The 12,729-nt window shown below is 33.9% G+C and overlaps 1 protein-coding gene across 2 annotated transcripts in view; it reads right to left on the reverse strand.

The window, feature by feature from the left end:
• Window positions 1–12,729, reverse strand: part of GSK3B (glycogen synthase kinase 3 beta) — a 224,182-nt gene that overhangs the window by 64,263 nt on the left and 147,190 nt on the right. For both annotated transcript variants that reach the window (XM_012463925.2, XM_012463924.2), the window contains exon 7: window positions 7,573–7,670. In XM_012463925.2, the coding sequence (XP_012319348.1) occupies window positions 7,573–7,670 (98 nt within the window). The remainder of the gene's footprint in view (window positions 1–7,572; window positions 7,671–12,729) is intronic.

Below are 12,729 nucleotides of genomic sequence, written 5' to 3' on the forward strand. Positions count from 1 at the left end.
TTACATTAGCCTACAGTTGGACAAAATAATAAAACACAAAGACTATTTTATGATAACGTATCAAATATCTCATGTAACCTATTAAATACTGTCTTGAAAAACAGAATGGTTATACAGATACTCAAAATACAGTTTCCACTGAATCTGTGCTGCTTTCCCAGTATTGGAAAGTCAAAAAATCATTAAGTCATCCTAAGTCAGGGACTGTCTATAACCGAAAGCAAAGCAAAGGAATCTTGGGGACAATGTGTAATTGAAAGCAAAGCAAAGGAGCTATTATAATGGTTGAAACAAAATTAAACCTAAAGATACCTCAAAATGATTTCATATATTCATTACAGTAAGACTTAGGGGTTGCATCACTAATCTGCTGGTCGACATAAATTTTTACACTATACATATAATAGTAATAAATATGACTCAGTGGGTTCTGTGTTTCAAGTTGACATTAAGGATCATATCATTTTCCCCAAAGGTACAAAATTCCATAAATAAAGGCTACAAACTGAGCTACAGATGAATCAGATAGTTTTTCCACCACCCTACTCCTCCTGCATATGGTAATAGTTTCCACTTAACTGTGAAGGATATGTTCCAAGATCCCCCAGTGGATGCTTGAAAACATAAAATAGTACCAAACTATATACTATGTTTTTCCTATACATACACACCTATGATAAAGTTTAATTTATAAACTAGGCACAGTAAGAGATTAAAAACAACAACAGAACAAGTTAAACTGTATACTGCAATTAAAGTTCTGTGAATGTAGTCTCTCTTTCTCTCAAAATATCTTTTTGTACTACACTTAACCTTCTTCTTGTGATGACGTGAGAGGATAAAATGCCTATATGTTAAGATGAAGTGAGGTGAATTACACAGGCCTTGTGACATCATAGCCCTAGTCTACTAATGACCTTCTCACCAAGCACCAGAAGGAGGATCATCTGCTTGGAATGACCCTGGACCAGTGAGCCATAATAATGTCCACAGCTGGATGTCAGGAGCAAACGATGTAGATGACTGATAGGTAGGTAGTGTATACAGCATGGATATGCTGGACAAAGGGAAGATTCACGTCCCAGGAGGAATGAAGCAGTATAGCATGAGATTTCATCATACTACTCAGAACAGCATCCAATTTAAAACTTATAAATTGTTTATTAATAAAATTTTCCACTTAATGTTTTTGAACTGTGGTTGCTTCTGGGTAACTAAAAGAGTAGAAAATGATACTGCGGATATTGAGAATATCCTGTAGTAACAGTAGTAGCAATAACATAGTAACAGTAATAGTAGTAGTGGTAATGCTTACTTCTTAGGGTTAATATAAGAATTAAGTGTGGTAATGAATGTAAAGTGCTTAACTCAGTGCCTGGCACACAAAGTAAGGTCTCACTGAGTGGCAGCTTTTATGGTAAGCAGTCATTTCCTAATACTGGAAAATGTAGAATTCTGAGGAGTCAGGGATCTACTGATCCTTTTGTCTAAATTATACCATAAACAAGCATCAGTCAAATTAGAAGCCTAGAAAAACAATTATTTAGGCAAATATTTGTAACAAAAATGTAACTCTCAACTTCCATAGAACTGTTTTTGTTTACTAACAAATAAAAACTAAAAATTGAAAGCAACTGCTTTTTCGTAAGTCCTGCAATTGTAAAAAGATACGACCGCTTAAAAAAATCAGCATCACAGAACAGTAAAAAGCAAAAAAATAAAAGTTCTCTCCTTTTCACCTTCCCTTAATTCTATTCTCCATTGTAGAATTTGTAGGTCCTTCTAAACCTTTCTCTACGGACAGGCATCATAATAAATGAAGCCTACCTACTTGGCTCCCATAGCATAATCATAAGATTATTTGAGTCTGTGTTGTTACATAAAGTTTTAAATTTCAAATATTTTCAAATTTCTAATATAAAGCTTCTGTAAGAGTTTACTAGCTTTTTCCTGTTTAAGAGCTATCTACACAGATATCTAAATTGGTTAACTATTGTTAAGAGAAAACTAAACAACAGTGAAGTTGTATTACAAAAGAAATTAAGGGACTTTAACTGCCTTATAAAATAATTTTATTATTGCAAATAAGTTATGTATCAATATGTTTCATGTTACGCTTTTCTAAAGAGATATACCCAAATTCAAAAGGCCAGTTACTAAAACTATAAATGCTATACTGAAATTCTATTATCAAGAGGTAAAGCATTGACTAATTCTGTCTTAAAACTCTTTTATTCAAAAGCAATGGTCAAATTATTACTACAGCATAAGTAAATGTTTATGATATAAATGAAACTATCTTTGTAGGAATTTTAATGTTTAAAAAATTCTACAAATGGTTGGTTTCCTTTAAAATTGTTAGTTTTGTGATAGTTTAATCTAGAAATTAAACTCTGAAGTTCATCTTCCCTTACTTGATATTTATGTTTTAAAGTTTGGAGAGTGGAGGGAAGAAATTATTATTAAAACTTACAGCATTCTCAGGTCCAAAACTTCCTAGATCACTTATATGGAATTTTTTGGGGACACCTGTCATTTATGTAATAAAGTTAATAACCAAACTTTGGAAAGCCAATGTATCATGTAAACTTTTTGAAAGACAATGCTATATCACTTTACCTTAATGTTATTATTTTCATAATCGATTATGTAATTCAAAATACAATCATGCAGTGGAATTTATGTAGTCTTTAAAAATATACTTAGTTGTTAAGTTTTTAAAAGTCAACAAAACTGTAAGACAGTATTTTTATTTTAAAAAAATAAAATATAGTATATGAAAATATTTATAGAAGTATTTTTCATGATGTGCTAGAACAGTGATGATTGGTTTTGTTTTCTATTTGTCTGTGCTTTCTCATTCTTTGCACTAAGCATATAAAATCTAAGAATACGTTGTTATAAAAAAAGTAACTGTCATCAAAAATCATTACCTTCACCAGAATTATACAAGTCTTCACAGGACTTTCTTCTACAAAGTTCCACTGCTATGGCCAACCGCAGAGGTGCCAAAGGACAATGTTATATTAGTGAACATTAGTTTGGCAAAATTCCTGGTACAAGTTTTCCAAAAATGTTTTATTTTTTACCATGTATCTGGAACTATATCAGATATTTCTTGAGGTTATTATGTTAAGGAAGAATTTAAGGGAAAACAAAGCACATCATCTGAGAAGTCCCTAATAGGATTTGTCTTTTTACAAGTGCTGTGAAAATCCAAGCATTTTTGATATGTAGAGGTCAAATGACATAATGAAATGCTGACCTGACAATTTTATGCATGAAATTGACTTCAGAAAATTAAATACTTGTGTTTTTCCTGATTAGAAATGATTTTCCATGACATTCAAATCTGTTCTTACACTTTTAACTTATTCTAAAGATAATGTATTTGAATTTTATTCTAAATATTTTACAAAAACCTATCAGAGAGCAGTGAGGAAGATTAAAAATGTTAGCTAGAATGAGATAAAGTTTGTTTAATTAAACTGTTTTACTTATGCTGTAAATTACTGGCATGGATATCTGAGTCAATAAAATGTAACAAGCAACATACACAACAACCACATTAACTTTTCCTATTAATTCCAAGCTAATTTCAAATTCATGAATTAACAACTGTCTAACAAATTAACTCAATACAAACCTTAATTGAAAATTATTTTGGTGCCATCAGATATTAAAACATAAGAATAAAAAAAGTGCCTGCTCAAAAAGTGTATAAAATAATGAGGAAAGTCTACCACTTAAAAACTTCATAAAGTTTACTATATAATTCAAAGTTATCTATTTTTCCAGGGTTAGCTATCCCAAGATATTCCAGAGAATACTTATGAGGATTTCAAGGGAGAAAATGAAAAGAAAGCAGAAAAGAATAGTTTAACATGAGTTCCCTAGTTATTATAAGCACTAAAGGTGCATGACTATTACCTCAAAAAACATGAGAACTGAACTGGGCATCTATGAGACCACCTTTATGAAAACTTCAAATGTATTCATAAAGCCATGTTTATCAGTGCATGAAAATATTTGTTTCAATTACAAAATGTCTTAAAAACATTTAACTTTGAAAATAAACACACTCTTTTCCAACTCAGATCAGGAAAACTGGAACAGCTACATCAGCATTTCTTAAGAATTTTTATTTCAGTGAGACCTCATATATATTTAACATTTGAGGAACAAATGTTAGCAATAATAGGAGGGATGGAAGGAGGAAGGCAGGCAGGAAAGAGAAGAAAAAAGATTTTATATTGATTGATTGAATGACTGAGACAGAGATTCGATCTGTCGCCCAGGCTAGAGTGCAGTGGTGCAATCTTGGCTCACTGCAACATCTGCCTCCCAGGTTCAAACAATTCTCCTGCCTCAGCCTCTGGAATAGCTAGGACTATAGGCACATGCCACCACATCTGGCTAGTTTTTGTACTTTTAGTAGAGACAGGGTTTCACCATGTTGGTCAGGCTGGTCTCGAATCTCCTGACCTCAAGTGATCTGCCCACCTTGGCCTCCCAAAGTGCTGGGATTTCAGGCATTAGCCACCATGCCCGGCTGTGATATTTATTTATTATTTTATTGATAGACTGATTGATGCAGTCTCGCTCTGTCAAACAGGTGGAGTACAGGGGTGCAATCTTGGCTCACTGCAACATTTGTCTCCCAGGCTGAAGCAATCCTCCCACTTCAGCCTCCCAAGTAGCTGGGGCTACAGGCATGTGCCACTATGCCTGGCTAATTTTTGTATTTTTTGTAGAGACTGGGTTTCGCCATGTTCCCCAGGCTAGTCTCAAACTCCTGGACTCAAGCAATCTGTCCACCTCGGCCTCCCAAAGTCCTGGGATTATAGACGTGAACTACTGCCCCTGGTCAGACCAATAAAATTTGAGGCTACATTAAACACACACACAACACTCCTATGAAGTTTATTAACCTTCGTGCAGTAAGACTTAGAACTGTACTAAACGTACACACACTTGCACAAAATACAAAGCCTGTAAGTCTCCATGCAATGTGTAACTTCCAGTCAATTAATGGATAGTAAACTACTACTGTTAATTCCATCTATCTGGGGCAGCCATTCTTAAGGACGTACAAGAAACCTAGAAACCAGATATCCCCAAATGCCCTGGATGCTTGAAAATACTTTTAATTCTCTTATCTTATATATCAGTATCAAAACATCTTATAAGCAGTGATCTTGGAACTAGTAAGGTGGTAAGTATATTTCTTAATGCAAGATGATGGTACAGCACATAAATAATGAGTGTTTTGTTTCAGAGTTGGCCTGCTACTACATACTGATCATGGGCCATTTTGCAAAAAATAAGAACTTAATAAAAACCAAGTCTGAAATTATCAGTAATAAACTGAGAGTTTCTACCAACATCTATTAAGTAGGCAGCATAAACTAACAATAGCAGAAAAATGGATTACAAGGACTAACAAAAAGTGGTACAAACAAGCTCTAGACTTAAAGGTTTATAAGATATTATGGCAGGCACAAGATAGGGAATTATCACAGATGTTCACTTAGCTTTCTTAGAAATTCTATTTGTATTATGAATGAATGAATTAAAATTAATGACAAATGACCACAAAATTCTAAAACATAATCAGTAAGAGAAATGACACAATTCTAACGAGCTAAACACATGTGACAAATAGAATAGCAAATATGCCAGAGAATTGTAGCATGGTGATGGTGAGCTCAAATACATCAAATAAAAGTTTAGGGACAGGAGAAATGCTGATGTAAGAACAGGGATCAGGAAACTGTAGCCCACTGTCTGTGTAAGGTCCATAAGCTAAGAATTAATATATTTGCAATCAACTTGATGATTAGAAAGTACTAACTTTGAACCTCAATTAAAAGAAAGGTTATAATCCCCCAAAAGAACTCAATTCTTCTGGTTTGTAGAGCTGTATTTACAAACAAAAAACAAAAAAAGAAAACCCTCAATTATTATACCTCTAACTTCATCAATAAAAAATTTTGTAAAAATGTGTTTTCTCTTTTGTTATTGAAGTACCTATATGATAACCTCGATTTTGCTTTTTGGCTCACAAAGCCTAAAATATTTTATCTAGTCCTTTACAGAAAAAGTTGGCCAAGCTCTGTATTCAAGCATTAATTTACATGACAGGGTAGGTGTTTAAAAAACAGAAAGCAAACTATTCAAATTTAGACATGAGTGTAGCATAGAAATAAAAAAGAAAATAGTTCTGTTAACAAGGGTTAAAGGTTAAATCTGAAACTCAGATGGTTACCAAAAAGAAGATGCAAAATTATATGGATAGTAAGGATGATCACTGATCACACGCTGGTCTTTTCAACTATACTTGCACATACTGACATCTAGCAAAACCACTTTTGATTTAAAAAATCCCTTTTTTTATAGAATGAAGTAAAAGGATGTGAAAACAATTTGATTACAGTCCTATATTCAACTGGCAGAAGTTACTGAGGAGTTAGGGCTCAGTATAAGGAAAACTAAATTCAAGCTGTCCAATATAGAATGAGCCGCATCCCTAAGTAGTAACCTGATGCTGGAAGTATTCAAGAAAATACTAGGAAAACATTTGTTAGAAATCTAACTAAAAGGTTCTTTCACTGGATGTTGGATAGGACAATACAACCTCTAAGGAGACTTTTCAATTTAACAATTCTATGAAAAATTTGGGATATCATGAACAAAGCCCCAAAGACAGTAGGTGGTGTTGCTTTGTCCAAACTGAAAGCTTAGAATGAACCAATCTAGTGATATAAATATAGATACTAGGTTTTTTTTTTTTTTTTAAAAGAGGCTTATTTTAAGATCTCAAATATTTAAAACTTAAAAAAAATACATTTAAAATGTCAATTAAAATCTCAGCTCTACTATTCTTAAAAGAAAACACAGATTCCAAGATATTTAAATGTTTGTCGTTAATAAAGGTGTAGATATGCAAAGCTGGATGAAAGCAGAAGCTGTGTCTGAGCAAAACCAGACACAGTTTCTGCTTTTATTCAGCTTTAAATAAAATTTAAAATAAAATGATATTAAACCCATGTTGACCCAATAAATAAAATTATATTAAATCCGTAAGTCAAAATTTTGTTTCTATCAACGATCCAGCCAGACATGTAGGCAATCATTAATTTTATAAGTACTGAATAAATATAAATAGTGACCAAATACAAGTATGTCCTATGTGCTCCACAGCGTATTAGGAGCAGAGAATATACAGTGAGCAAAAGCAGATATAGCTTCTGCTTTTATTCAGCTTACATACATTTTAATGAACTTATAGTCCAATTTTGCTTTTAAGTACTTTAAATAAGAGATATATACCTCTCTTGTATTAGATATACATAATAGCTTTTCTAGGACCATACAAGAGAAGAGTAACTCAAATAAAAACCAAAAGCCTGGAGGGTGTTCTTATACCCACTTTATAGCTGAACTTGCTATGTGACCTTTGGTCACTTCCTCCATTTTTTAAGTTTCTCATCTGTGTGTATGTGTAATATGTATTATTAAAGTAGCACCAAAATTTCTTCTGGTTCAAAAATTCTGATTCAACCTTCTCACCTTGATTATTTCCACCAACTGATCCACACCACTATCCCCTGGAAATATTGGTTGTCCTAGTAACAGCTCAGCCAACACACAGCCAGCAGACCATACATCTAAAGAGAAAAGAAAACAAAACCTTATTAATACTTTATAGATTGAGTTGAAAAATGTTTGTATACATATTCCAATTTTACTTTGATCACAGAGTAAATATCACAAGGAAAAGAATATACAATCCAAAATAGAGAAAACAGTCATAAAACTTCTCTAATGTTCTTTTAAGTAAATGTTAAACTTACCAAGGAGGAAAGAAGGCCAATAGGAATATTCTAATAAAGGTAAAGTCTATTATCATCAAATTTCAGGTATTCAAGTCTTCAAATAACAAGACAGAGGATTACAGTACCAAAGCTATAGCAGGACTATCTACTTACCATACTTAAAAATAAGTCAAAGTGTCACAATCTTTGCATATTAGTAGGTACTTACAAAGGAGCAGCAAGGAAAGGTTCACTCTTTCACAGACACTGGACTTTAAGTCAATGCAAATTCTGAGGAACATTTTTAAGACTTTAAATGGTTGATTTTTATATTCTAGGATGACTGACAGAAAAATGTACTTAAATATATTATCTTTTTTTAATAAAAAGGAATAGCAATGATAGAGGAATATATTTTATTTCATAAATTATAAAAATAATTTACTTTTAAGTCAAAGTGAAAACCTCAATCCCAAGAGAACACTCTAAAAATTAAGTCAATATACTTTTTAAATACTTTAAAATATACATCCTAGTTTACCCAGGATAGTTATGGTTTATATACTGTCCTGGGGCAATTATTAGTAATACCCTCTTTTTCTTTCAAAAGTATTACCAGATTAGAAGATAAATTGTACGGTCACTCTATTTTAAAGCCCACTATTAAGACTTCCTCCAAGAAAAGGCTGCTTTTTAGCTTCCAGATTTCTGAGATTCCTAGGTTTTTAATGTACCAACACTCAAGTGCTTTAGGGAGACAAATATGAATCATTGCTGGGCTTTACCACCTACCGGTAGGGAAGGAGAATAAGGAACAGTAAACGGTATGGAGACAACAAAAATTTAAAATTTCTGATGTGGTGAAATGTACTCTCAAGAGGGACTGAAAAGCACTGCTCCAGTGACTACTTTTTTTGACCTAGAAAAATGACATGGGTATTCACTCAACAAACTCAAGTTGATTTTATCCAGTCCTAAGTTAATAAACAAGACATCTATTCTGCAAATATAGACCAAGAGTCCTATTTAACACATTAATAGGACTCTATCTAAATAGAAACTGCTAAATGAAGCAAATATGAATATCCCTAGGGAATTTTTACTCCAAGACAATAGTAATACTGTTATAGTCAAGTGAAAAGATGTATCTCCTTATTTACGTAAATGCTTATTTTAATCTAAGTTTAAAAATATCCATTTACCTAGTTAGTAAGATGGAAGGCAATATGCACTCAACTTTTTTCCTCTCTAATATGGAATGATTCATCTTAGAACACAAGGTTGAAAAACTTGTAAGGGAATAATTATGCCTTCATAAAAAATAACAGGAAACACTTCCTTAGGCAAGATTTAGCTACAAATATGGAAGACAAAAAGTAAGTATCAAGGAATACTCTTGCCTAGTAGTTACCACAGAGGATTGATACTCAAAAGATTCAGGTAACAACTATACTAGCAGCCTTCAATTCATGTTATATCAGTCAAGTTAGTAAAAACAAGTTATTTATCAATCACTTTCTGGATGACATCAAAATCTCTTCTGCTCTTACTTCATAGGACAAATGGATGAAATTCTCCAAACAGAATAAAACTTCAACTAAATAGAAGTTACCAAAAAATAAAAGTAGTGCTTTGGCACACTGAATTTTAGTTAGTTGGGGTTAAAGCCAGAATAACATTTTGTTTCATACTTAAGTTTATGTTAAAGTGATCTTTCAAGACCATCTAGTTTAACACACTTATTTCATAGATAAGAAAATTAAGGCATGATAGAGGTAAATTCTTGCCCAAGGTAAAACTACTGAACAGTAGAGGTAAGCCTGAAATCATTCTCAATTCCCAGCCAAGACAGCACTCTCCTGAATAACTGTTTCACTGTTACAGAATAACAGATTCTTCAAGGGTCTGTCTGCAAGTTCAGTTCCTTGTTCTAAGGAAGACTTTTGCTCTCATTCTGCCATTTCTCAGTAAGATAATATAATCAGAGACATCAGCTTTCCCTCTGGCTGTATTTAAATATGACAATAATCTAGTCAGAACCAGCTACTCTTTAAAATTACTGTTAAAAACATTTTAAGGCCGGGCGCGGTGGCTCAAGCCTGTAATCCCAGCACTTTGGGAGGCCGAGGCGGGTGGATCACGAGGTCAAGAGATCGAGACCATCCTGGTCAACATGGTGAAACCCCGTCTCTACTAATACAAAAAATTAGCTGGGCACGGTGGCGCGTGCCTGTAATCCCAGCTACTCAGGAGGCTGAGGCAGGAGAATTGCCTGAACCCAGGAGGCGGAGATTGCGGTGAGCCGAGATCGCGCCATTGCGCTCCAGCCTGGGTATCAAGAGCGAAACTCCGTCTCAAAAAAACATTTTAAAATGTAACTATATTAGTATACTTTTTGGGAGGGTCTGTTTAAAAATATTACAATCTTAAGAGGCAAGTATCCTAAGTCTATAATGGGAGGCCAAACCTAGGCTTGTTAGGGTTCAAAAGGCTCCCGTTTATATAACTTCCTTAATGTGTGAGATGATATAGTGACTTTTTGAGATGAACCAAACTGCCTTTATTTTAGGTGTTTCTGGCACAACTCATACCAGTATCGTATATATAATCAGTATCATATATTTGAATAAAATGTAAAGCAGCTGGAAAATCCAATGATTCAGCACTAAAGACAAGGGACTGAAATTTGCTCTTGAGGAGAGTCAAGTTTAAAAATGCCACAAAAATACCACCTTACATTTCTACAGAATTTTCACTAACATTTTATTTAAGCCTCACAGCCACTCAGCAAAGTGGAACAGTCAGTAATCTGCACTTTACTCCAATAGTGACCTGACATGCATACCCAGGTGCATCACAAGCAAAATATTCTTTGTATTATTTCTCATCTCTCCATTCATATATGCCATGTACCACAGCCATAACGAGACTCTGAGAATTATATACACATACATACACAAATAATTATGCTCTCTACCCTCTAGTAAAGCAGATTTCAAAGTGTGGTCTACAGAGGACACTTTGTACTCTTTGTACCTGGGTTCTCTAGATAATTTTAGATGTCCCAGAAGGCAAAATTCTTTTCGTAAGAATATACGTCCACTGGGTTCACATTGGTAACTGAGGGTCCAAAGAAACGGTAGGTAAAACTGCTGGCCTCTTGGCACAAATCAAAATGTGCTTTGGCATTTTGCCATTTGGCAAAATAAAAATGACAATGTGTTTCTGATTAGGGTGTTTGCTTATATCACAGAATTTCTATTTGTATCAAAAAGACCAAAAAAATCTCACAAGGTCTTTTTTCTTTTGTTGTTGCTGTTTTGTTTTGAGAGGAGGGTCTCATTCTGTCACCCAATGGAGTGCAGTGGTGTAATCTCAGCTCACTGCAACCTCTGTCCCCTGGGCTCAAGTCATCCTCCCACTTCAGTCTCCCAAGTAGCTGGGATGACAGATGCACATCACCATGCCTGGCTAATTTTTGGTAGAGACAGGTTTTCGCCATATTGCTCAGGATGGTCTCAAACTCCTAAGTTCAAGTGATCTGCCCACCTCAGTCTCCCAAAGTGCTGGAATTACAGATGTGAGCCACTGCACCAGGCCAGGTCTGTTTTATTGTTTGTTTGTGTGTTTTAGTTTTCTGTTACTGTGGGGATTTTTTTTGGTTTATTATTTGCATGTTTTTGTTTCTGTTTTCAGACCAAGGAATTCTCTTTAGAAATAATATATAAGAGTAAAATAATTTTGCTTTCCACTTGCACACCTAGCTTAAAGTTGCTCCTTGTTTGTTAGCTTCCTATTCATGTCCAGCTGATCATGCTCTCTCTCTGTTCACTCCTGGCTAGTGGGCTAAAATGGAGTAAAAGAGAAGGTCAATGATGATTAAAGCTAATGATCTCTATTCAGTTCCTTCTATCACTAAACATCTTGGGTGAAGACTTCTACAGAATCAGTGGGTTTAGCAAAACTACTAATGATTTAAGCTGATTTTATAGAAATAACAGAGATATCATGAAAGACATGAAAGAAATGTCAGCAATATGGCCATACTATCATGTTCATTATTAGCTTAATGAAATAACATTATTGATAAATTCTCCAACTAGTGTAAGCAGGCTCAGAAGAATTTCAGGAGTATTTTAAATAAGAAAATTTGTAAAAAGTATACTTAGAATTAATTTAAATTGTTAACATAAAAACTATTAGCTTTATAATTCTAATAGTCCAAGGAAGAAAACAGAATAGTAGGTATATGTTCAATTCTAAAATGTAAAATTTGAAAAACCCTATACAGGCATACGTTAGAGATGTTGCAGAATTGGTTTCAAATCATTAAAGTAAGACACAATAAAGTAAGTCTCACAAATTTTCTGGTATCCCAGTGTGTATAAAAGATACATTCACTCTATACTATAAGTATTAACTTGTACAACAGAATTCTATCTAAAAAAATGTACATACATTAATTTAAAAACACTTTATTACTAAAAAAAAAGTGCTAATGATCATCTGAGTCTTCAGTGAGTTGTAATCTTTTTGCTGGTAGAGGGCCTCGCCTTGATGTTGATGGCTGCCGACTGATCAGGGTGGCAGTTGCTGAAGGCTGGGACATGGCTGGAGTAATTTCTTAAAGTAACAATGACGTGTGCCACATCAATTGACTCTTCCCTTCATGTAAGATTTCTCTGTAGTATGAGATGCTCTTTGATAGCATTTTACCCACAGTAGAACTACTTTCAAAACGGGAGTCAGTCCTCTCAACTCCTGTTGCTGCTTTATCAACTACAATTACATAATATTCTAAATCCTTTGTTGTCATTTCAACAATATTCACAGCATCTTAACTGGGAGTAGATTCCACCTTAAGAAACCACTTTCTTTGCTCATCCATAAGAGAAGCAACTTGTTTATGTTT

The sequence above is a fragment of the Aotus nancymaae genome, unplaced genomic scaffold (genome assembly GCF_030222135.1).
Source record: "Aotus nancymaae isolate 86718 unplaced genomic scaffold, 86718_ANA_hifiasm-v0.15.2.pri h1tg000011l, whole genome shotgun sequence".
Lineage (NCBI taxonomy): Eukaryota > Metazoa > Chordata > Mammalia > Primates > Aotidae > Aotus > Aotus nancymaae.